The sequence below is a fragment of the Eschrichtius robustus genome, chromosome 11, assembly GCF_028021215.1.
Source record: "Eschrichtius robustus isolate mEscRob2 chromosome 11, mEscRob2.pri, whole genome shotgun sequence".
Taxonomy (NCBI): Eukaryota; Metazoa; Chordata; class Mammalia; order Artiodactyla; family Eschrichtiidae; genus Eschrichtius; species Eschrichtius robustus.
Window position 1 is genome coordinate 79,122,593 of NC_090834.1, and position 27,036 is coordinate 79,149,628.

Consider the following 27,036-nt stretch of genomic DNA (forward strand, 5'->3'; position numbering starts at 1 on the left):
CATCTTAATTCAGAAAAAATTGAAAGAAAAAACCTCTTATGATCACTCAATATCACTTGTGTTTAAATTTGCTGTATTAGTAATGCAAAAAGATTATTTCTACTGTGATAAAAATGCCTCTTTTCACATGTCAGGTTTCTGCCTTTAAAATTATTTTCCCATACACACTATTCACAATTAAAATTATTGTTCACTGAAAATGTCATAAGTCTCATTTGAAGGCTTGTAAAGGGCTGTCTTAAAAAATTACTTATAGCCAAGAGTGTAGAGAGTGCTAGTATTTCAGTGCATGCAATCTTTGAACTCTGGCCAGGCATTAGAAATGTGCATAGAGAAATCCATTTAAGTTTGAGGTTAGGCTTCTCTGATGAAAATTAAAGGTTATTTCCCCCACCCCTATCCTTTATTCAAAGAGGGTTCAGTTCCAAGTGCAACATTTTATCTTTTCAGGTATTTCTTGGGTTTCTAACTTGACTTTTGCTAAAGAGAAAACAGTTCATTATTCAGATAAGAGATTGAGGATCACATGTATCTGTAGCATATAGTGAACGCCCTATAACAGAAGGAACCCATATTAGAACTGGACAGGGCTCATCTAATCCAATCCTCTCACTTTATCCATCAGGAAAGGAAATAGAGAATCAGGGAGGTGGTGACTTGCTCAAAGTCACAAAGAGATTGTGACTAAAACTCAGGTGTCCAGTGATACATGACCACAGGCTCTCTCTACGTTGAAATTTATCATCCCTGCCTCATATGATGTGCTTTATCGCAAAGTTCACTTTCAGTAGCAAGCTGAGCTCTCTGCCCTCTGAATGAGTGCCTGCAATCTATCATGCCCCAAATCCAGGACAGAAATCCACGCATTAGAGAGAGAAGGCTTTAGCAGGCCCAAGGGATTCTTAGATTTTTGTGGCAGGAGAAACATACTGTATTTTTGTGTGTGTACTGGCTCCCAAATGATTTGGCCATAACATGAGTGATTCTGTTCTTTTCCCTGCAAAAGGCAAAATCCAAACTTGATAATGACTTAGACAAATAGTGTGATTTTTCTGGAGGAAAAAACGTGGTATTTGGAACTTTTTCTCCTGACGCAGCCCTTTGGGAGTTCGAGCTTCTAGAAGATTGCAGAGGTTTGAGCGCGACTGGGATAGTTTAAAGCTTTTGTCTACAAGAAAGAGGAGGTTCTTCCTTGCAATTTTGATTGATACAGCTCAATTTGTACTACTGATACAAAAAAGAGAAGATATATACTTAAAAATGAACAAATTTTAATACATGGATTATAGAACTGTTTACTAATGTGCATTTGCATTTATGTAAGTGGAATTTGATATACTTTAGGTAAATATCTGGCTTGCCTGATTATGAAAATGTGAGAATGATCTTTAGGAAGATGAACAAAGATATTTTAAACACATCTTCATATTTTAAGTCCAGAAAGAAATAATTTGACTGGTGTTATTCTGTCATTTTTCTTTCACAGAAATAAAATAATGAAGATGTGCTTTATGTATTGTAATAAGAATTGTAAATAGATTCTTAAGTCTCATCACCAAATACTCTCTCCCTCTCCCTCTCTCCCTCTCTCCCTCTCTCTCTCTCTCACTCTCTCTCTCTTCTATCATCTTTTCTCCTCTACACTTACTTATCCATTGTAACATGGATTGCAAGCAGGGGTTTCTTAACACTTCCAGTGAGAAATATTTGCAAATTCCTTTTGGTGAGAAAATAATTCAGACTATGAGCATAAAGCCTGCTGCAAGAGACCACCATCCTGCTATGATGGAATTGGTTTATAGTCCTCCAGTCTTTTAAGGCCAGAGGTGACTATCTCTATTTCACTCATCTAGCTGCCTATCAAACATCTAGCCATCTTCCCATTGTGGGCTCTATAGGTTAGGCATCTGGGGCAATGCAGAAGAGGCCTTCTTTTCTTCTGACAAAAGAAAATACCCTTTCCAGGAGATGAATAGATGTATCTGGGAGGAGGGGTCCCTACGGGCTTGCACGTGGTTTGCTGACACACGCTTCTCTCTCCTTCCATTCTCCTCTCCTCCCACGCTTACTCGGTCTGGCTTCCCCTGCGGCTGCCACAGCCTAGTACTGCAGTGCAGAAGCAGCCTCTGGGGGGAGGGACGTGATTTTGAGGGAGGAGAGAGTCAGGTGGGCAGCTGGTAGAATGATTCTCCCGCTGCCATATGCCACTGTTGGGGCTGTCTAATTTCTCTGTCATGAGTGATGAAGTCATTTTTACAACATAATGAGGTACCAAGGGACCCAGAGGGCTGGCTTGTGCTTGTGTATTCCTTTTTAAATTTGGGAATGGGGGCATCAGATGTGACAAAGGGAGGCACCGGAGTCCTGATTTGATTAGATTAAATCCATTAAACAGCCTGAATCAGTCTATTCCTGCAGACCCTCTAGAAGAGGATTAGTGCCACACCTGGGGTGAGGAACACTAGATCCCTGTTAAGTGACAAGCCCCTACCCAAATGGAAACTGATTGATTGATTCCGGAAAAATAGATATCATCTGTAGAAATGACAAGTCACCAGTGTTCCTGTCACCTCTTCCGGGCGAATCCTTGTCGGGTGGGCTTGATATGTGAGGTTGTTTGTGGCTATGGGTCATAGAAAAAGAAGATGACTGGGAATTTCACAGCTAACTCAATCTGGGTCACAATGAATGTTAATCATCAGGCAGGGCGTGATGCCGGTTTTCAGCAACTGCATTTGTTTTTCCAAACATTTCTACATCAGGGATACTATACGCCTCTCAATTCTGGCAATCTGTTTGGTAATATAGAATCTCCTCTCCCTCTCTCTATCTTCTCTCTCTCTCACTCTCTCTCTCTCTCTCACACACACACACACACACACACACACACACACACAATTCTTTTCCCTTTTTTGTCTTACAGTGTGAAATGATTATATTATCTTACATATAATCACTTTAAGAACACTGGAGTGTGTGTGTGTGTGTGTATGTGTGTATGTATAACAAGCAGAAGAGAAACAAGTAAAATGAGGTTTTAACTTGAAAATAAGCATATTGAATTCATCTCAGTATGTCATTGCCTGCAAGAGAAATCATGAGGAAAACAACAATTTTAAGTAGCTTTCAAGTGGTTTATCGTTTTGAAAATCAATCTTAATAAGCAAATGACTCTTATTTCATTTCACAGAAATTGTAATGATGTTCTTTGAGACATTTAGAGCACCCATCAGTTTCTAATCCTGTTCTTCAGGCACAGAAAAGTTAAGATTTTTCATATTTAGTTTGCACATTTCTTTGCTTTTCTTTCTCAAGCCAGTTACTTACTTATGTTTGCACCGGGAGTGGGTTTTTAAGGTAGCACGTTAGCTCCAATTATAAGGAGAAGGGCTTTAAACAGAATAAAATACCATTTTAGTTGAGATTCATCTTATTATTTGGAACTTCAAGTTCAGCAGTATTTATCTAATTACTAATCAGATAGTTTGACTATTTGTTCAGCAAAAGCAATATATTAGTTTCGTTCATTGCTAAAAAATTAGTGTAATTTGCTAGAATTTTCACTGATGGTTTATTTTTATATATGGTACTGACATAAATATAAATACACTGATATAAATATATTGTCTGATATTACATATGCTGATATAAATACTGCCTGATATTATAGATAACCTAGATTTACAAGCCAGAAAATCAAAAATTTATTTAAAAATGGAAAAATATTTATTTGGGGAAATTTATTTCTAAAAAAGTTTTTTAATATAAAATTTCTTTATTTTTCTTCACATTATTCACCTTTATTTGGAAGAAGCAGTGATCAGACCTTATGTGAGTTTCTTAACTGAAATGGATTATAAAGCAAGAAACAAAACAAATGGAAAACCCAGGCTATAAATCAGAAATTGGATTAATTTTACAAGTGTGTAATTGGTTAATTATATTGAATAGAGTCTTAAATGCCTATTCTATAATCACCAATTCATTAAAACATTCTCAGATAAACTACATTATTATTTGATATGTTTTAAAGTTTAACATTTAACCTATGGCGAGGCATTGAAAAATGCACCTGAAAAAAATCCACAATGGAATTTCAAAAGACAAAAAGGTTGTAAAAATGAATCTGAAAAACAACACAAATTTTCTCTTTGAGCCTTCTGAAGTCAAGCAACAGCATGACTGTTTAATTTATATGATGGAGTAGAGGACAGCCTTCTCCTAATCCATAGTTAAAAAGAGTCCAGAAATCTAGCTTTTAGATTAAAATGGGGAAAAGTAGAAAGCCAGCTCCATGGCATGGAAACACAGAAGAGACACTCTAATTATGTGAAGTGGAGAGGGGTGAGTGAATATCAGAAGAGCTTTTCAATCAATGTGAAGTAGATCATTCAGGTATAAAATTTCTACCTCACCCTAAACAGTACATTTGTATTGGGGGTGGGAAGAGAGAGGATATGAAATATAAATTGTCTTCATAATTGCCTTAGTTTTCCATTTCAGGAGGCAGATGCAATTAGAATTAAATAGAATAATAAATATATGTATCACTAAACTTTTTATACATATCATCATTCTTCCTTATAGCAACTCTATAAGGCAGACATTATTATACTTGTTTTACTGATGAGAGAACTGAACACAGAATAGCAGAGTTATTTTCCCAAAGATCACTACCTGGTAAGAGGAAGATCTGGCATATGAACCCCAGTATGTCTGATTTCAAAGGATGTGCTTCTTTACTAAATATATTTTTCCTATTGAATAGATTTGTGTGTATGTTCTTTAAAAAAATCTATTTTATAGTCTCTTTTAAAAAATTACTACATTACTTAGTGCTGGGCTAGGTCCATAGGAAAGAGCAGCACAGCTGTGGAATAATTTAAAATATTTATTTATTTGCATCGTTTTGATTTTTAGACAAGTCTTTTGATAAACTTGAAAAACAGGTAATGCTGGGTAGTATTTTCAGGGCAATATTGCCGTGAAATGCAATTGCGTGTCAGAGACTGGTGCTAGGGAAAATAAAACTCACATGAATATTAAATGTTTCTTAGTATGTAATCTATTTCCTTCTGTTGAGATATCAAAAATGTATTCAATGCTTATATTTGTTTGTTTTTGTAACATCAAGCCAAACAAAAATTATGACTATCAAGCATAATACAACATACACAACTATGTTAAATATTGATAAATGGAGAGATTCTTTAAGAGGACAATATATCACCTCTGAAGCATTACCACCTAGTTTAATTTTGAAAGCAGAGCTTCAAAGACAGTGGTTTCAAAAGCTAATGAGGATGTTGTGCTGAACAGAAAGTGAAATGGCAGTTGGTTTCAGGAGATTCCACAGTGTTGTCTGGAAGACTTAAGGGTGAGGCCAGACTGGGTCATGTACTTGAACTCAGCAACTATTTCAAGTGAGGATTTATCCACAGGAGTACTCTAAATTCTATAGTCCATAGCTACCATCCTACAGTTATTCTATGAGTGTAACTCAGCTTCCTAGAATTATTAGGATACCCAGAACAGCAGTTTGTCCCCATTAAAAACTCAAGAACAAATAAATGATCAATTGATTTTAAGGCTATTGGGATAAAGAAAGCTCAAAGAAAAAAAGACCTGTTATCACCTACGTATATCTCAGGAAGAGAAGATTTCATTTCCCTCGATTTAAAATCTTTATAAAAAAGAAACTGGTGATCATTTCTTAAGAGCATGCCACATGCAAAGTCTTCGGCTACCATCAAGGAGTTTGAAGAAATGAAAGACCTAGACCGTGTCTGCCAAGAGACACAAATAACGTGGGGGATGGAGGAACACATGATGTCTTGGGTTAAGTCTTACAAAAATGATCTACAGTGCTTTAGGAATATCTGAGAGAGGCAATTAGCTGGAAAAGAAAGGCATGCGTGTGTGTATGGTGTAGGTATTGGGGATTCCAAGACAAGTAAAATTGATCTGAAGAAGGCTGTCAATTTTTGCTTGTTTGTTTCCTGTCAGGTATTTTAGACAGACTATTGAGGCACAGGTAGAGAGGCTGATGCATTTTAATCAATTCTATATGCCCTCAGAATGGGAGCTAGAATTCATGCACTTTAAGCTTCTAGAATTTCAGGATAATACAGAACGACTTTGAATCCATGGTCACAGATATAGCATTATTAATTAGGGCAAAAACATTCTGAAAGAAAAAGACAGAGAATGACACTTCTCTGAAAACTCTGTTGAATGTTAGGGAATTTCTATATCATGATAGCTGATATTATAAACTAGTTACTGTTAACCAGATACTGTCTCCTTTCATAATTGATTCATTTAATCTTCATGATAATTCCTTGAATTATGAAGACATATTATCTCCATTTTACAAATGAAGAAGGTAAGGCTTAGAGAATTCAAGTATTAACAACTTGCACAAGGTCAGACATAGTAAGAAATTAGAGTTGGAAATTGAATTCATACAGTGTAACCATAGAACGTGTATTCTTAACTAATGTTATGTCATGCTGTTTATATGTCCCCAAGAAAAATATGGCAGGTGCTCGGTCAATTTGGTTAATGAAGACAATCAAAACCACGTCAAAGAACTTCACTTTGGGTCTTGATCAAATGATCTAATTATGATTTGTATTTTATAAAGGACATTGTCCTTTTCAGCAGGTGTTTCCATTCCACCCATGCTGCTCCCCTCTATAATAAAAGGTAAGGCTCTTACTTCAGCTATGACAAGCTCTGTTCTCTCTGGGCCTGCCCCTTGCCCCAGATCTGTCTCTTTTGTGACAGCTGGGGGAATATCTAGCATAGTACTGCTAAATCAATGATTCTAATATCACGAAAAGCGACATCAGCATCACCAGGGAACTTGTTAGAAATGCAGATTCTCAGGCACCGTGCAAACCTAGGGAATCAGAAGCTCTGGCACCCAGCACTCCGTGTTTGAACAAGCTTCCTAAGGTGATGATCATACATGAGGAACTCTGGAAATCGTAGTGCTGAACTATGTTATATCCTAGAACTTCTTTTCCATACTCAGTTTTACTATTTCTTCCACTTCTTTTGTGAAGCTTAGATTTTGTTCGTAAAAAGACAACCCTCCTGAAATGAGCCTCTCCATTTAACTACTTACTTCAAAGCCAACTACTAGGTATAAATTAAATAAGTTACAAGGATGTAAGTACAGCACAGAGACTATAGGCATTACTTTATAATAACTTTGTATGGAGTTTAATCTATAAAAATATTGAATCACTATGTTGTACACCTGAAACTAATATAATGTTGTAAGTCAACTGTACTAAATAAATAAACAAACAAACCATAGGAAGGACAGAGTAGAATTCTGCTCTCACTCCCCACTGCTTTGACAATCCACCTTTCAATAATGTTTTGGTCTTTCAGAGTTTTTGTTATTTTATCTGTTGCTGCTGGCAATATTAGTGCTAGTATTAGTTCTGCCCCTATTAAAGTACAATAGAGCTTAGTGGTTAAATAACTAGGATCTACAACCAGACTGAGTCATTATAAATCATAGTTCCCCACTTAATGTCTATGTGACCTTAACAACTTATTTAACTCACTGGGACTTGGTTATTTTATCTGTGAAATAAGAATAGTAGTGGTGGCCCTCTAATATAGTTGTTAGTTTAAAATGAGAATCTAGAATAGTGTCTGGCACACACTAGCATAACACCATTGGCTATGATTATGTCTACTTGACTGACTCACATTTATGGGTGTATTTTTATGTGCCAGGCACCAGACTAAGCCTTTTAGGTATACTATTTCATTTAGCCTCACAGCAATCCTATGAAATATAATAGATTACTATAATCATTGAACATTGAATCTTAAATGCTTAGGATATGCCAGACATTCTTCTGGGTGCTTAATTTGTAATAACTCATAGGTTCTGTAAATATCCATGTTTTGTAGATGAGGAATGAAGCATAGATAGTAAAATAAACTGTTCAAGATCACTCAACTAATAAGTAACAGAAATGGACTTTGAATCCCAGATGTCTGGCCTAGTAACCATGCTCTAGACCATTACACAGCACTGCCCTTTTTATAGACAAGGAATCAGAAGCCTAGAGAGATTAAGTAACTTTCCAGTCACACAGTTATTAAGCAATAAAGCTAAAGTTTTACAAAAATTTCTGTACAATATTTATGTCATCTTTTTTTTCTCTACCAACTTTACTGACATTGGTCCCTTTACTCCCCTGCAAGCCTCCATCTTACTTGAACTTACATGCATGCTGTTCACCTTCTGTCTCCCTGACTTCATAGTTTCCTCTCTTCTCAATTTCAGTAAGCTTCATATTTACTTGACTTTAGGGGCATAATTGATTTCCCTCTATGATCACCCTAAACTCCATCATCTCCAAGATGTCATGGACTTATGGTCTCTTCTCTTGCCTTCCTTATCCTATCTACATTTCCTCAAACCCTCTTCACAACTTCCCTGTTCATCATCTCACTCCTGATGTTCTTACTTCTACTCACGTGTACTACTGTGTCCAGCCATTTTCAATACTGCCCTAGTTTTTGGTATGTAATGTAATCTCTTCTATGTTTCAGAACTTTGCTGATCCATTTCCTCTTTGGAATTTCTTCATTCTTTTTTAGATTAATCTTCCAAAGCCCAACTTTAAAGTTTCCTCCTGATGGACTTGTTTCCTGGCCACCCCAGCTGGAATGGACTTTTCTCTCCTTTGCTTTCCATTTGTACTCTTGTTTTGACCTTTGGCATATGTTGTCGCTTGGCTACTTGTCTTTCTTTTTCTCTTCTACTACACCAAGGACATCCTTGCCTTTTTCTAGCTGCCTAGTTGCATCATGTAGATGAAAGAGCGCAGATTTACAGAGTTCCGTATCTGACAGTTCTGGATTCAAATATCAGCTCTATTGCTTGCTTTTTTCTTGCACAGTCCGTCTCTATTCTCTGATTTATAAAATGAAAAGAAAGTGTAACTCAGAGAGTTGTTGTGAGGATTAAGTGAATTAATGTAGGTGGAGAAAGTATAGTATGTGCTCTGTAAATTGTAGCTCCTTTCTCCTCAACACAGTACCTTAAATATAGTCTCACAGAGGTTTGGAGTGTGAATGCATAAATGAGTGTTGAATGAAGTGTCTGCTTCAGTTTTGGCTGTATGTAGTACATCAAGAAAAAGTGTAAAGTCTTCCCATATTGGCTGAGAATTTTGATAACCATAATTTTAATTACTTGGCTGTTGATTTGGATATCATTTTCATGAAATTAGAAAAGAACACTAGGTTCTGAAAAGTTCGATGGATTGTATTCTTAAATAGTTAGAAAAAAAGTCAATCCATTTTTATGATGCAATGGCCACTAATAATAAAAATGGATGGTTAAACAGATTAAGAAAGTTAAAAGTAGGAAACATTTAGAAATGTCACAGATTATATAATTGCAAACACTATATTCAGGGTAAGAGTGGAAAATAAACATCTGAAGTGATCTATTGACATTTTATCTCAGGAATAGTAGTGTGATTTCAAGTAGCTTTGTGACGATGATTATTTAAATTTACGGTTAGAATACTGAAACACATTACTAACTACATATTATGTGCATAATTAGGTATAAATCCCAGTGGCAAAACCCACTGACTTTGAAATCAGACAGACTGGATTTGAAGCAAGGCTCCTCTACCTAGAGCTGGTTAACAACTTGGGCAAGTGATTTCACTTATCTCAGGTTTAGTTTCTTCATCTATAAGATGGGTGTATTAATAATGCCCATGTCATTAGGTTGTTAGATGGTTGTGGGTTTTATGGCATGTGAAGTGTTAGCATCGTGTCTAGCAAGTTAAATAAGCGCTTATTAAATTTAGCTCTGACTATAGTGTGAGTTGAGTAACAAATAGTTCATAATTGATTCAGCTCTACTAGCAGGTGAGTTTGTCCCCCAAGGGATATTTTGCAATTGCTGGAGACATTTTTGGTTGTCATAACTTGGAGGCATGTGCTACTGGCATATAGTGCATAAAGGTCAGGGGTGCTGTTAATATGATACAATGCACAGGACTACATCCCACGACAAAGAATTAACCATCCTAAAATATCAATAGTGTGGAGGTTGAGAAACCTTGAGCTAAAGAATGGATAAAATTCATCTCTCTCTAGTTTATCTAGAGATAGCAGTATTTTAAACTCTTTCAAATAGGGAGAAAGAAGCTGATGTTTAAAAGCTATATTCATAGAAAATAAACATCATGCATCATTCTTTCAAAATAAGTACAGTATTAGAAAAGAAGACACATGTTAGATAAACCTGGATTTTAAAAAGTACAGTGGTTTTTTGTTGTTGTTTTTATTTTTTTGTAAAACTTAGCATGCAAAATTATCACCTGGACTACTTATTAGAACAGATTTCCAGGCTTCACTCCTAGCACATTCTGGTTTGGAAAGTCTGGAGTGAGAAATCTGCATTTTTAATAGCATTCCAGGGAATTCTAATGCAGCTGGTTCATAGATGACAGTTTGAAGGAATTCTTCCAAAGGGCTGAATGGGGTGGATGCATAACTCATATAGACACTTTTGAAAATCCTTTAGCACCATGTAGCTCTGGTTCTCTTTATCCTTGATGTCTTAAGCAGCCCCAGTCTCATTATTATCAAGCATAATAAGCAAAGTGGGATGGATCTACAGAAAGATGCTCTCAACACTAGTTTTTCAGTATCAAGACAGCCTACCCATATGCCCAAAACTCCTGTGTCATTTGCACTTTCTGCCTTCATCCTCTCTGTTGCACATGTTCAACATTCAAACTCCCAGAATAGGGGAAAAATATGTTTTCCTCATTGGGCTTTGGGATCAGGTACCATTTACCACTAGGTCCAGGAAACTTGCCACATATATTTCCTTCTATCTAGTTCCTCTCAGCCCTAAAGGAAACCTCCAAAGTGTTCTGGGATTTGCACACAAGAACATGTGGATTTCAGTCTTAAAAGAGGTGAAAATTCCTTCAACTTGAAAGTAATCAAGCATGAAAATACATTTTAAATCAATTTAAATAACAATTTTGGATTTTTATTTTATAAAGACAGGTTATGGGATTTTTGCATTTATTTTCTGAAAAATAAATCTATATTTGGCAGAAGTTTAATATCACTGCATGTGTGGCATTTTAATGGGAATAATCATTTCTAGGAATAGAAAGTTTCTATTTTGTGCTAAACGTTTAGGAAATAAGTTATTCTTTGACTCAAACTCAAAGATACCTATTCAGCAACAGCACAGAGGAAGAATGGAACAGAATATTCACCTCCTGAGTGACTAGTTACTTCTGAAGAGAAGCCATTGAGGACAGGTGGATATTAGGCTACATCAAGTAAATAAATGTATTTGGTTCAGTCTATGATTCATAGAAAAAGAGCTGATCCACTTCAGCCCTTCATAAAGCCATTTCTCAAATTTCTGGAGCAGATTAATAATGATCAAGGCCCCTTTCAGAAACTGACGTCTTTAACAGTTACATTTAAATGTGCCCTTGGAAAAATGAGAGCTTCTATGAGGCAACCAATCTTGACTGAATCCAAGGCTCAAAGTTTGACTTGAAAAAACTTGCACAGAACACACAGCTTAGCTCATTAGATATAATGTGTCCCCAAATTTCTTTGCCAGAAAATATTTCTAAATTTACCCAGTTAAGGAGATGTTTTTCTTGCTTAGTATTAGCATTATGGAAGATTTTTCGGTTGATGATTGAATGGAATTTTTACTTGCAGATGGATAAAAGTGTTAGCAATTTTGAACTGTTGTTTTTATGTATGCAAGGGCAGGTGTGCCTCAGACAGAATCCCACCACCTACCCATCTACACAAAAAGACATACAAACCTGAGATAGATATCTTAAGTGATCATGATTTCTATTATAAACATGTCCTGAGGGAGATGATCATGAGATTTGTTTCATAAAATTTTATGAATGGAATCATATTTACCATACTTCATGGTATCACATGAGGTACAATTCCATTTAGGCATTTATTATTTCTTCAACAACTCTTCAGTGAGTATCTACTGTGTATCAGGCACTGTGCTATGCATTAGAGATACAAAAGTGTATCTGAAAAACAAGCTCTTGCCCTTAAGCACCTTACATTGTAGACTGATATATAGACCAAAAACATATACAATGATTAATTATCTATTTGCAGTTTGTAATCAGATCTGTGAAGAAAGTGAATAAAATTAAGTATAACCGGATTTATTGGGTCCTTCTTTTATTTCTTGTGCTTCAAATGATGTAGCAATTCAAGGTAGTCCAAGTATCTATTTGCAATGGCTAGCCAATCAAGTTCAGAACATTCTTATTCTTTTAGAAAAAAACAGTCTACCTTAAAATTGCTTGCAATTAACTTGATCTGAGAAACATAGATCTATTAACTCCTTTTATTTTTCAGGGTTTTTGGAGCTGCCATACTTCTTACCTCTACCCTGAACATGCTAATCCCATCAGCAGCCAGAGTGCATTATGGGTGTGTCATCTTTGTTAGGATACTGCAGGGACTTGTTGAGGTATGCAACTACAGGATGACATCACTTTAAGGTTGGCATGCTAGTAAGAATCAGAAGATTATCTTTGTTTTGATCTACAAATAAATATATTTTATTAGGTTGTGTCTACAGAGTGCTAAAAAAAATTGGAAAATTAGAAATCAGATGTCTTTAAATGATGACAAACTACAACTGTGACTGCTTACCCCCACTTCTCTAGAATTTAGTGGTGTTAAAGAAATGTCTAGTGACTATTTGACTTAAAAAAAAAACAACAGGCACTTTTGTTAATGTGCTGTGATAAAAATTTTGAGTCTATCCTCTGCTGGCGATAACCTTGAATTAATACCTTTGGAGAGTTTTATAACAAGTCCCTGTTGGCTTTAAATCATGATCTGAGTTTTCACTCAAACATTTCATTGAATATATACTTTTGGCATCTAGCTCTAATGATTGGCTTTTGCTCCATCAGCCTGTAGCCTTTGAAAGAACATCATTTAAAAACTTGAGAATGGCATACCTGTTGCCCCTTCTCTTTCCATGAAGTATGGTGGGAGTAGACAAGCCAGATAAAGTGTTAAGGCACTGAAAACAATTTCCTGTCTCTCCATAAAGACAGAAGAAATGATAGGATCAAGATAACAGAAAAAGAATATGTTAAAGGTTTTAAGTTCTAGACACTAATTTCAGGAAGCATGACCTTCAAGGATCTAAGCGTCACCTTCCTCTGTAGGGATTCCTTATACTTGGGAATAACTGTGTTTAACGCCTCACAAAAATGTCTCTCAAATTACTCAAACTGTTCAGAATTGCAGATGAACTGAGTAATAGAGGATCTTTTCTTTGGCCTTAATCAGAAGAAACTTGAGGTAGTAGGAAGTCTTGAAGGGTGGGAAGAATTTGAACAGGTGACTAAAAAAGAGGCCATGTCTTACCTGGTCTGGGCTGAAAGTTTTTAAAATGGAATTTCATGGAATGAGCAAAGAAAGACCCATGAGTGGCAGCTTTCACTAAGACCTTGCGCCCATTCTAAGGAAACAGCATTGCATCAGAGAAGTGAATGTACTTATTTTCCAATGATCCTGCATCCTAAATGGTGATGGATATCTTCTCCCATCATAGGGCGTCACCTACCCAGCATGTCATGGGATATGGAGCAAATGGGCCCCTCCTCTAGAGAGGAGTAGACTGGCAACCACCTCCTTTTGTGGTGAGTATTATGTGCAGATATAGTTATGGCAGGTAAAAGCTTAGGAACAACTTTGATAAGAGTTGGAAGTTGGTAAAGCTCACCTGTAAAACCATTTGTGGTGTGTCTGTATGTATACATGAGGAAAGGTTTTTGACCCACCATTTCAATTTCTGTAATTATTATTGGTCTCCTCAAATCCTCTATTCCTTCTTACATTTTGTATTTTATAGTAGTTTGTTCATTTCATCTGGTTTTCAAATATATCTATGAATAATTTTTATTATAGCCTTTTAAATGTTTTTTTTTATTATAGTGTTGTTTTTATATATCTGACTTGGGTATGTAGGTACTATTCACTTGTGTAGTCTTGTACTCCTAAGGCTAAGTACATAGACATATGTATGTGTTGGGATGTGCGTGCGTGTGAGTGCACACGCACCCAAGTGTGCAAGGGTGTGTTTGTGTGATCCAACCAAGGAACATGAAAAGAAGTCAAGAATTTTATTGATTTCACTTACCTTCCTCCCATTTTTCTCTTCTACTTTAGGTTCCTATGCTGGAGCTGTGATTGCAATGCCTTTAGCTGGCATTCTTGTACAGTATACTGGCTGGTCTTCAGTATTCTATGTCTATGGTATGTTGCATTTCTATACAATAGAGTTAAAAGAAATGTGCATAAACTAAAACAGTAAGATAGATCAGTGACTATACTGTGTTTGCTAATTATTATTTTTTCATTAAGATTCCTTTCCTTTTATTCTGAGAAGATCAAGGAAAATGTTTTATCTCTGTGATTTTCTCTACACTGTTATTTATTGTTTTTAAAAGCAACCACATTGCTGATGGAAACTTTGTAATATATGGTATGTGTTGTCCTTGATTATGAAATAATTAAATTAGCTCTTGATTCAAAGCTGATTAAGAGGAAGAAGCTGGGCAGCACCCACTTCTCTTTTTTGGCTACTGCTTTCTTGGTCATTTCCCTAATCCTGCTTCCTCAAGACTCAATAGGGGTAGAAAGCTGAAAGGTGATATTAGTGCTAATGCAAAAATTCAATTTTGTGATGAAATATTAGCAGTCAGCTGCAGCAGCAGCACATTTTAGTCCACATTTCCCCAGAATTAAGGAAGATTAAGTGGAAAAAAATGACACAAAACCCAAAGTCCAAACTCCCTTTCTGTTCACTTTCTAACCAGAATCTGGAAGCTTACTACTTGAAAGTATCCCTGTAGTCTCTCTCTAAGAGATGCTTTTTTAATAAAAAGGAAAGAAGAAATATAAGATCTGGATTCCAACTGATGCTGTCACTGATTAATGCCATTTTTGAACATGGGCAGGAGAATCTGAAAGATTAATGAAGTCATGGCGAGCAGAACAGGACCTGGCTGCTTCCAAATTTGCTATGATCCATTCTAATTTTGAAATGTTCTCATCAAAGCAAGTTCTTATATTTGCAGAACGTTATTAAATGTACTTTATAGTAGGGTCTCTTATCCTGGTTCAAAAGCCATGGTTGGTTCCCACTAGCTATCTATTTTACATTTGGTAGTGTATACGTGTCAGTGCTACTCTCTCACTTCGGGAAGCAACTGCATAGCACAGGGACGTCAGCTCGGTGCTTTGTGACCACCTAGAGGGGTGGGATAGGGAGGGACTCAAGAGGGAGGGGGTATGGGGATATATGTACACATATAGCTGATTTACTTTGTTATACAGCAGAAACTAATACAACATTGTAAAGCAATTATACTCCAATAAAGATGTTAAAAAAAAAAAAAAGCCTTGGTTGGGTTTTGGATTCATGAATGCCCTAAATGGTAAGCCATACATGTACTTGTACATATTTTTGTGTTCTAGGGAAATCTTTTTATCAGATTTTAATCCATACCTTTTGTTTGATTTTTTAAAAAGCCCATAATTCAAAGAGGTTTAAGGCACTTACTTATAGGGTATATATTACAAGTTGGTATTGCCATCCATTAAATTCTCTGATTTGTGCCTTAGTCCATTACTTAATTGAAGATGTGATGTGACTTTAAAGTAAGAATATTTATTTCCACAAAGGACTCATGAAAACCAACCTCAGTATTTCAAGTTATGTCTCAATATTTATCATTGAATGCTACAAAGTTTAAATATTAATCTGAAAATGTCATATAATTGTACTCGTTTACTTGCTGTGTGTAACAAAAATTTGGTCTTTGAGCCACACGTTCAATATTCATATTTTAAAAATTAATGAGATAAGACCCATATGGCAGCTTACATTAAAAAAATATAATGCATATATAGCAATTAGCTGAGTGTCTGGCATTTTAGATATATTCAGTTAGTGGAAATGATAATTATTACTAAATTACAAGAGTTCTCATCTACTGAGTGCTTATTTTGTGCCATCCTCTGTGCTAGTTGCTTTATGTATTACCTCCTTTAACTTCTGTTCGCAACAATTTTATAAAAAAAGGAATTATCTAATTTCATAGCGGAGATTTTCAGGGATTTAGTTACTGATTAGAAGATGTGGCTAATGAGTGACACAGCCAGGATTCTCATCTGGGAAGAACCATACTCTATAACCACTATACTATACCAAATTTTCATACACTATCTGATTCCAAATAGGGTTTGCTGTCATGTTCAGTAATTAAAAGGGCACAGCACATCAGAACTTATGGTACTCGGGAACACTTAGAGACTGAATAGACAAAAAAACCCCAAAACAGTATTATAGAGATCGGGGCATTTATATTGTTACCCAGGGGGAAAACTGAACAGTATGAGGCGGAAATGAAATGGCCAGTTGCTGGGAAACCAGAATAAATTATGTGAAATTTTTCTATTATTAATGCTTCAGATTTATATTGCCCAATAAGGGCATATTTTAATGGTGAGAGTGCTATATAAAGGGATGAAAAAGAACTTGAAGTAGTACATTTATTATATTGGAATTCATAACTTTCATCTGCCCAAACAATGATCAATAGGCAATAGTATGTGCTGTAGTATACAGTCACATAAACTGCTGAATGTTACCACATTAATTACAGAAGCCCATTTTTCATGTATAATAGTTATTCAGGCTAAAATATTCTTCTAGATTTTATTTAATAGTCTGTTTACTAGATCTGGAAGTGCTAACAGGAGAGGGAAACAAGCATTTCTTTTCCCTGGAAATGCAGACTGGCACATATTAAAGACAGACAAAAATAAAAGGATTCACTCCTAGCGAAATTTTTTGAGGACAGGACTTTTGTCTTGTTTATCAAATTTCTCTCACTCAGCAGAGTACCTGGAAGAGTAACGTCTCAGTAAATCTTTGTTGGATGTATGAACATGTTCCAAACTACACCATTCAATAATTGTTTATTGTGAATTTCCTGTGTATCCACATTATTTAATAGTGACAAAGAGATAAAACTACAGGACCAATCTTCAGGATGCTTGAAGTCTGGTGGCAAAAGACAAGCAGAGATGGCTAGATTCATTTGGAGAAACATAAGCTTGAATTCATATTCTATGGAATATCACAAGATTATTGTAGTTTTATTCCAGTAAATGACTGTTAAATGGAAGTATTTATGATGGCTTTTCCTTTTGAACTTTTGCTTTCAGGAAGCTTTGGAATGATCTGGTACATGTTTTGGCTTCTGGTGTCTTATGAGAGTCCTGCAAAGCATCCTACTATTACAGATGAAGAACGTAGGTACATAGAAGAAAGCATTGGAGAGAGTGCAAATCTTTTAGGTGCAATGGAAGTAAGAACTTTATTATGGTGTATATTCCTATTCTTGTTCTCCATCTCACCTCCCTTCGACCAACAAGATTATTTTACGAGTCCCTATTCAACAAAACTAATTTGGTATCAATCATGATTGTTTTCTTTACTCCACGCATATTCCCTGACTTAGAAATGATTGCTACTTCCTCCGTCTATGATTTCTTTTCTTTCCTTTATTTTTTCTTATGCATCTTCAAATTTCAACTGAATTATAGCTATGACTGTAAACCTCAGCAAGTTTTTAAAAACAGTTCAACATAGCTCGTAATTGAAACAAATTCAACCAATATTTGTTAAATTTAGATTATAGGAAATGTCAAATCACCTAACACAGTCATGAAAAGGGCTAGCTTTGTTCATTGAATATTCTAAATCTAAGTTTTATACATGTGTATTTCTATGTGATTTAGTAAACACTAGCATTAGTGAGCATTAGCATGCCAACCATAGGTAGCTAACCTGAAAAGTATTCTTAATATAATCCTTTTATTGATAAAATGTTACCAATTTTTTAGGACTACTATATGAAGATCAAGTATTATACAGATAATGTTGTGAAGCCTTTTTCTGATTATGATTTAGTTTCTTGGGCAGGATTTGCTGATGTAGAGAGAAATGCAGTTGTATATCAATAAGTAAATATTTTAGCACACATATTAATACATCATAAATAGTAATTCATGAATAGCCATCTGATGCTACAAAAAAGAAAAGAAAAGAAAACTGTTAAGCAAAAGTAATGTATTTAGACAGGTTCAGTAATTCAGCACCTAATCAATAACTCAATTTCTTTATGCTAAGAGTTGGAAGTTACTCTGGCTGAGGAAGTTACATTGGCTGAGGAACCAATGCCCCTCATGCATTATGCTTCTCCTCTTTCTTTTAAAGGCTTCTCTCCAATTTCAACTGTATTTTATTTCAGCTCTGATTCTCTACTTCATTTATTAGGGAAGGCCTGTCTTCGACATCTCATCCTAGGTAAAAAAAAAAGGTCTGTCACCCATTGTTGCTGAGGGTATCTTGGCCTTTAATGAATAAGAAAAATGCCATATTGGATATCATTCAGAAGTTAAGCCAGTACATAAAAAAATCTTACATTATAATTGTTCCATTAGCTAAATAGACTGGCATTCAAACGTGACCATCTTGTTTCCTTCTGTAAAGAGACTGGTCATTTCTTTCTAATGGTAGCTACTCAAGAAGCAAGTAGTGATATGTGGGGTGGTGTGGATGTGGGCAGTAAGCTCTGGTGCCCACCAGCTCCAGTTGCTCTGAACGGAATCTAAACATAGACTAATCTATGGTGAGTTCAGTACTTCGCTTCAATTTCTAGTCAAAAATAGTCTGATTGGCCCATATCTTCAGTGATCAAATATACTTCTTTTATTTACCAGTTCTCGAGAGGTTGTGTGTCCAGGTCAGGCATAAATTTTTTAAAACAATAAGAAATTTAGTCTAATTGAAAACCAATTTCTGGAAATGACCCAAAAAAGAATAATTGGTAGATCAATAAAACAGTATAGATAAGCTCACACTCCCCATTTTCTAGACCTTACTGTGTTTCTAGACACAATATATTACTTCTTACTGATGTTTTTTACTTTCCTGAAGTAAATCTAAAAATGAGATCAAGTGGGAATGGGACTTGTACTTTAGTTATTTTGAACTTTTTTTGTGATCAATTTCAATAATAATCGAAAGAATAAGTAACAGGAACATCCATATATCCACTGTATAGAAACAAGTTTTTAACATCTTGCCTTATTTATTTCACTTTTCTTTTTGCTGAACGATTTTAAAGTAAATGAGGTATCATAACACTTTACCCAAAAATACATGCATCTCTAGAAAAATAAGAATATTCTCCTTCACAGTCTAAGTACTATCATCATACCTAACACAACTGAAAATAATTCTCTAACATTATCTAATACCTAGATCATATTCAAGTTTCTGATACCCTATTCAAGTCCTAATACCTAGTCAATATTCATGTCTTTTGTAGCCATTTGTTTTGAGTCTGGATCCAATTAAGGATCACATATTGCAGTTGACTCTAATGTCTTTTAAATCTCTATTTTTTTCTTTACAAGATAATTAAATATAAATACATACAGAAAAGTGCACAAATCATAAGCAAATAGCTTGCTGATTTTTTATAAACTAAACACACCTGTGAAGCAAACAGCCAGTTCAGTAAATAGAATGTTATCAGGATACCATAAGCCCTCCTACAGCCACCAACAATTTTTTAAGATATATGATTAGACACTTTTCTCTTATATTTGTTGAAATGTTTTGCAGCCTGAAGAAAAATTACTTAATAGAGATGATCCTGGTATGAATTAAAAACAACACCTTCTCAGCAGGAAAAAAATATTTTCTTCTTATAATGTTCTGAAGTTATTACTTATTCAACTATAATGCTATAATAGACATTCCTGCATTTGGCCATCTTTGAAATAAGTAGATTCATCTGGCACCACTTTTCCAGAACACATCAGAAGAAATTCTTTTAAACCTGCACTTTTTGAATCCATCTATGATGGTGTCACTAGAACTTTTATCTAAAGCCACAATACTCACTGTTTATTATTAGGACAGGTCTTTGTGTTTTGATTTGTTCCTTGTGATCACCACAATATATCTTCCTACTATATTGCTTTAAAGTGATCTGTAAGAAGTTTCATTAGATTCACAATTAATACTAGCAGTTATGAGGTTCTACATCCAGGAATAATTACTAAATCTGTGTAAAATACGTATGTCACCTCTTTTACTAATTTGGTCAGGTTAATAATCCAAAGCTAGCATTAAACACAGTTATAGTAGGCTATTTCTTCATCAAACAGTATTTCAGTGTTCAAAATAAAGAACTGAGAAAGTGTTTGGAATTGTGAGAGATATTTTACGGTCTAAAAATATTAGTCTTGGGGGAAGATACTTGTTTTATATTTGGGCATACACAGGATCTTTAAGTATACTAGGTGTAAGTTTTTGACTGTCATAAGCAAAGCCAATCATATTTAAGTTAATTTTGAATGTCTTGAATATCATAAATAACTAGTTGTGATGTACCCATGGTGTGCTGGGTGGCCAAATGCTTTAACCCAGATGTATACCATGTGAATTTTACCGAATCTTACACTCCAGTGTCACAGAGTTTATACTGATATGCACTGGCTAACAAGATAATTTGTAGTTAGGTAGTGTTATCATTGACTTTTGATAGGGTCTAGAATATTGCACTCTTAATTCTTCTTATTTTTCTCCTCCTAACTATTGATACATTGAATTTTCAACATTTTAAATAAAATATGTCAGATACCAACAAGGTCACTGATTTGGCAGTGAGTTTTAGCTAAGACCTGATCTATCACTGCCAAAACAAAACAAAGATCTTGGAAACTAGGATCTATGCTTTTGGAATGACTTTTCTGTAAATATAGAATCTTGTATATTTCTAAAACTAAATCAATTTAATCAGAAGGAGAGACTGATATCCTTTTTTTTTTTTCTTTCAACAATTATTCATGCAGCTAAGGTTGACTGGACTGTTGCAATTAATGATTCACTACCTCCTGCCTACCTCCTACTCATGCCCCAACATACATATCCTAAAAATGCGAAGTATCTATTATTCCCATTTAAGTTAGAAAATATTTATAATGGTCAGAATGGCTCTCTTTTTGGGATTTCAGAAATTCAGGACTCCATGGAGGAAATTTTTTACATCTATGCCAGTCTATGCAATAATTGTTGCAAACTTCTGCAGAAGCTGGACTTTTTATTTATTGCTTATTAGTCAGCCAGCATATTTTGAGGAAGTCTTTGGATTTGAAATCAGCAAGGTATGTAAAAATTATCCTTCTTTAACTAGAGCATTATTTTTGTACTTAAGTGACTATTAAGTTCCTTTGCCAAGATTTTATCTTCTAAATTTCATGAGTTATTCATTTATTTATTCAACAAATAACTTCTAATAAACAAAGACTAAGTAAGGTGTTTGAGTGCCTACTATAATCAAGTGCCTGATAGAAATGGCTCTTTGTTGCTGGGAAAACAGACAAAACAGACCTAGTCTCCGCCCTCATAGAGCTTACATCCTGGTTGGGGTGGGCAGCAATATAGCATTTTCCCTGTAAATAAGCATAATTCCCTTTAAGTTTCAGGTCAAAGACAATACAGCAGTGAACAAAAATTATTTTATTAAAATAGAATTGTATTTACATAATTATCAATCTAACTCTTCTTCAATGCTCTCAGGAATCTGTCTGGCTAAAAGATTTGAGGATGGCAAAAATATCTGAAAACATTCTTGTATGTTATTTATCCAGTTTAATCATTTAGCAAGCATTTGTGGAACATGATATGTGAAGATTTATGTGTTAGATTCAGAAATAAAAATGTGGTTCCTTTCCTCAAGAGTTCACAGCTTGCTGGTGTAGACAAAAATAATACATTTCCAATTACAGCACAGCATTCTCAATGCTACAGACATTTATTTGTCGCTATGAAAATATAATCATTTTGAGATTTTTAGAAGGATAAAATGAACATAAAAATACTACTTTATATGAAATTTACAAGGTCCTTTCATACTCATGAACAACCTTGTTTGGTCTACCAGCTGGATGGCGTTCATCATTTCTATGGAAATGACGGAGAAACAGAGACTAGGGAAGGTATTTAAATTGCCTAAGGCCAAGCTAACAATAAGTGACAGAATCAAGTGTAAGCCCATATCCTTTGATTTTTGCGTTTCAATTCCCTTTACTATGCCATTCAAATTCAGGTAAACCGTAATTCATTTCACAAGTATTTGTTCAATGCCATGTCTGTGCCAAGCCCTTTGCTGAATCCATTTGTCTATACTGGCCATGGACTTGCTATTTCTCTTCACGTCATTACGTAAGTCCAGCTGGGCTCGCTATTCATATTATGTCTCTACTTGAAAGACTATCTAAGGCCTGGAACTGAAGAAAACCTGAATTTAGGAGTCTCTATTCTAAGAGCTCTTTTGTAATCCCTGTTTCTAAGGAAACTGTTTCCTCCATTCTTGAGAAGAATGACTGCTTTAGACAGGGCTCCTCTCTCTGGAGCTGATCAAACATTGCAGGGTAGCCTTTGGGAGCTCTGAGAGGTGTTATACTTCTCAACAAAGGCTGCTGGAGGTGTGAGTCCATTTTCACAATCTAGGACAAATATGACACTGAGGCTATTAATAAAGTCAGGTCTCGTGGGGGAGAGTGAAGGAGCCAACTGATGTTAATGAAACTGTGTGGTCATTCTGGCCCTGTAACTCCAATTAATTGAAAATGCCTGAGTAAAAGCAGCGATCTCTTGCAAAAACTAAATATAATCAGTTATGTTGCTCTGATTCACTTACTATATTTTTAACTAAAATTTTGGATAAATTCTACACACACAGATTGGCCTGAAGATTTTAATTATATTGGTTAAAAAAAAAATTACTGACTTACCTGAAAAATGTGAAAAGGAGGTGATTGAGGAAATAAAGCATGGGCTTTGGAGCCAGGCTGACATGGTCCCAAATCCAAGCTCTGCAAGAGACTGTTGATACATAACATAATCTTGGGCCTGCTCCTGAATGATTGTCATCCTCAGTTTTCTTACCTGTAAATAACGGTATTAAGACCACCTGTCAGAAGTGCAACAAAATTTAAGTGAACTAAAATATTTACATGGAGAATGGTTCTAACCAACCTTAGTTAAATTGAGTATCCTATAGACAAAACCACACGTGCAATGGCTTTTTCATACACACACACACACACACACACACAGAGTCTCAGCCTATACTCATATATAAAACTTCTCAACCCCTTGAGAATGGCATAACCCTCCTAAGTCACAGATTCTTCGTCAATGCACTGAGAATAATAATATTAAAAATTTTCCGTCTGGAGTGAAAGAGAGAATTAAAGTGCTTGGATATTTAAGGTATTTTAGAGTCATTTACTACCTCAATTAATCATTAACCATACCAAGTCCATGGTCGTGACACCACAGTATACAGCATTATAAAATAGAATCTTTTCTCAAACCTTCAGTAATCTAGTTTGGAAGGCATGTTTATACAAATAATAGACATTTATGTAATATTTACCATTTTCCAGGAATTGCACTTGAAAGTATACTTAGTAAAAATCTTCCTTGTATCTTTATATATACAAAATTTACATATATGTGGTAATATACAATTAACATGTATTTTATTCATAATTTCTGCCCCCATGATGTCCAGAGGACCATGTCTTACACATAATTATTGATCAAAACCTGTGTGTTGAATTGATGCTGGCAGGTTAGGTTTTAGATTGGGCCATTTAGTATGAAATTAGTACAGAAACTATATACCGCTCTATGACAATGTGACCAAATATTGGTATTTGACAAGGAAATGACTAAAATTGAGAATTGATCTGCATTTTCTGGGCTCTTACTCTATAGAAACTAAATATAAAACTCATAAGAGATATACATTTTAAATGGAATTAGGGTTTTAGCCTTATTATAAATTAAAATGAATTTTAAAATAGTCCCTTCAAGGTTTGTCAAATGTATTTCTCTTCTCTCTGACTCTGTCTCTGTCTCTCTTTCTCTCCCCCCTCTTGCTAATGATGATTATTTGCAAACATATTTAAGACTATAAAATGGATACATAAATGTGAATCACTCTGTGATAAAATTCAGGATAGTTTACTCATAAACTCAAAATTTACTGACTCAGAAAAAAAGGTATTATCTTCTAGAAGATAAAAAGGGATCAAAGTAAATTTGCTTAACTTTTCTCATTTTTTCTGTGGAAGTTATTGCTTATTCTGGGAATAAGTAAGTAAGTGGTCATTTAGAGACAGTACTTTTTTACTTCCTTGTCCATAAAGAGCTTATGAGACTATTAAATCGCCCATATTACTTATGGTCACGTATATTTCTCCCCTTTCTGTTTTTCATCAGGTTGGCATGCTATCTGCTGTGCCACACTTAGTAATGACAATTATTGTGCCTATTGGAGGGCAGATTGCAGATTTTCTAAGAAGCAAGCAAATTCTTTCAACTACTACAGTAAGAAAGATCATGAATTGTGGTGGTAAGTACATAAGTGATGTTAAGAACATGTTTTTATTTCACGAAGTTCAAATTGACATGAGTGAGTCAACTTTTTCCATGTATATAAAATATGCTGTTAAATTTGCGCCCTCACTGTTCATTCATAATCATTCTCCCATCTTCAAATTTTCATAACTCCTAGTTTTAAATAATTGCATGACTAACTTTACCTTTCCCACCATTGAAACTTAAGGTTGTTTTTGATGTTTTTATTAAAACACAAAGAAGGCTTCAGTAACCTCTGGGCATAAATTATTACTGTTATTATTATTTTTTAAGATAGACTCCCTGAAGTGGTTTGCTAGGTCAAATATTGATGTGTGATCATTTTTAACAGTTTTGACTCATCAGAAGAATTTACATAAATTTCTGAAATATTTTCATGTGTCTGTTTCTGAAGGTTTTGGCATGGAAGCAACGCTGCTTCTGGTTGTTGGTTATTCTCATACTAGAGGGGTAGCGATCTCGTTCTTGGTACTTGCAGTGGGATTCAGTGGATTTGCTATCTCTGGTAAGATACTTTTTAAAAAAATATGTACTTGTGACACTGATTTTTGTTAGTGATAAAAAGTCTATATATTCTACTTTCCCCTTTAACATTTTGAATGTTGAGAAGGTTTACTCAACATATTTCCACTAGAAAGTAAAAGAAATAAAACATACAGAAATTATTATTTGGATATGTTATGACTCACTACTCACTTTTCCCCTGCTTACCCTTACTCTTTTTTTTAAGTGAATGTCTCCTCTTCTCTGTGGAGTGAATATCACATATTAAGTGTTGGATAACAAATCATACCTCCTTTCATTCTCATTATATCCCTGAGCTAAATTATCAAAAAGTAGTTATTAAGCACATGATATGAACCTGGTATCTTTTAAGGAGGGTGGTGAATGTGGTAGAGGAAATTCTATAGTCACGCACTTCTTAGAGGTTTGGGGTTCTCTGAGTCACATCTTATGTGTGTATTTCAGGTTTCAATGTTAACCACTTGGATATTGCTCCAAGATATGCCAGTATCTTAATGGGCATTTCAAATGGTGTTGGCACATTGTCAGGAATGGTTTGCCCTATTATTGTTGGTGCAATGACAAAGAATAAGGTAAGATAGAGCAAAAGAGATGTTCATTTGTAGAATATCTCTCTCATGGTTGGGGAAAAGCATTAATATATTCTCTTTGGCATACTCTTTGTGATCCAGTCACCACACCTCTGAGTAGGGGAGATAACTGAGGTTCAGAAGAGAATTTCTCTCTAAGAGCTCTGAGGGAACCCTCTTCCTCAACCAATAAGTGTTATGCTTTTAAACACCTTTTAATATTTCTGATATCCCTGGTGAGGCAAAACAACAACAACCTAGCTCATTAGTATAAACAAGTGGAAGTCTTCTGAGCTTTATTTGTAAACATCAATTCAGACTTCTCTGCAGTAATTGATGGAAGAGTATTGTTATCAGCTGTTTGTCTTTATAGGTAGAGCTTCTAAATTATGGTTTACCGAAAGGAAATAAAAGAAGTGGGAGAAAAAATAAGTAACTCAATGGAAATTAAAAGATAGGTTATGAATATTTTAAAAATTAGCAGACCTTAGATATATTTGGAGTTCTATTTCAGAACTTTAAAATTTTTTTTTAATTTTTTGAATGAAAGTCTTAGTATTCTAGAACATTTCTATCCCATTATTTGCTTTATGTGATCAGAACAGGTGTTTCCCCTGAAGATAGCATTTTATGAAAAGCTTGATGGTGGAACATTGAGAGATGTTAGGCTTTTCAAACATGGGGAGTTTGTTCTCACAGTGCCACTTTTTGTCACTGCAGTCACGTGAAGAGTGGCAGTATGTCTTCCTGATCGCTGCCCTAGTCCACTATGGTGGAGTTATATTTTATGCAATATTCGCCTCAGGAGAGAAGCAACCCTGGGCAGACCCTGAGGAAACAAGTGAAGAAAAATGTGGATTTATCCACGAAGATGAGCTCGATGAAGAAACAGGGGACATTACTCAAAATTATATAAATTATGGTACCACAAAGTCTTACGGTGCCACAACACAAGCCAATGGAGGTTGGCCTAATGGTTGGGAAAAGAAAGAGGAATTTGTACAAGAAGACGTACAAGACTCACACACTTATAAGGACCGAGGTGATTATTCATAACAAAGCTAATTGCTGGATTTATTTTTAGTGTTTGTGATTAAATTAATTGTGATTGCACAAAAATTTTTTAAAAATGTGGTGTAAACATGTAAACATACCAACCAGGCAAGTCTTGCTGTAAAAATGAAATCAAAACAAACTCATGAAGTTACCATCAAGTGCAATCTATAGAAGTTGTGAAATTCCATCATTTCCATTCAAGTCATCCATTCTTGCATTTGTGATTTAAAGGTTGACTGGTCA

At 35.1% G+C, this 27,036-nt stretch overlaps 1 protein-coding gene across 1 annotated transcript in view; it reads left to right on the plus strand.

The window, feature by feature from the left end:
* Positions 1 to 26,793, plus strand: part of SLC17A6 (solute carrier family 17 member 6) — a 35,474-nt gene extending 8,681 nt beyond the window's left edge. Inside the window, exons 4-12 of the mRNA XM_068555348.1 lie at positions 12,439 to 12,553; positions 13,655 to 13,742; positions 14,272 to 14,358; positions 17,338 to 17,480; positions 21,205 to 21,354; positions 24,485 to 24,617; positions 25,038 to 25,148; positions 25,613 to 25,740; positions 26,458 to 26,793. Of these exons, the coding sequence (XP_068411449.1) occupies positions 12,439 to 12,553; positions 13,655 to 13,742; positions 14,272 to 14,358; positions 17,338 to 17,480; positions 21,205 to 21,354; positions 24,485 to 24,617; positions 25,038 to 25,148; positions 25,613 to 25,740; positions 26,458 to 26,793 (1,291 nt within the window). The remainder of the gene's footprint in view (positions 1 to 12,438; positions 12,554 to 13,654; positions 13,743 to 14,271; positions 14,359 to 17,337; positions 17,481 to 21,204; positions 21,355 to 24,484; positions 24,618 to 25,037; positions 25,149 to 25,612; positions 25,741 to 26,457) is intronic.
* The last annotated feature ends 243 nt before the right edge of the window (positions 26,794 to 27,036 follow it).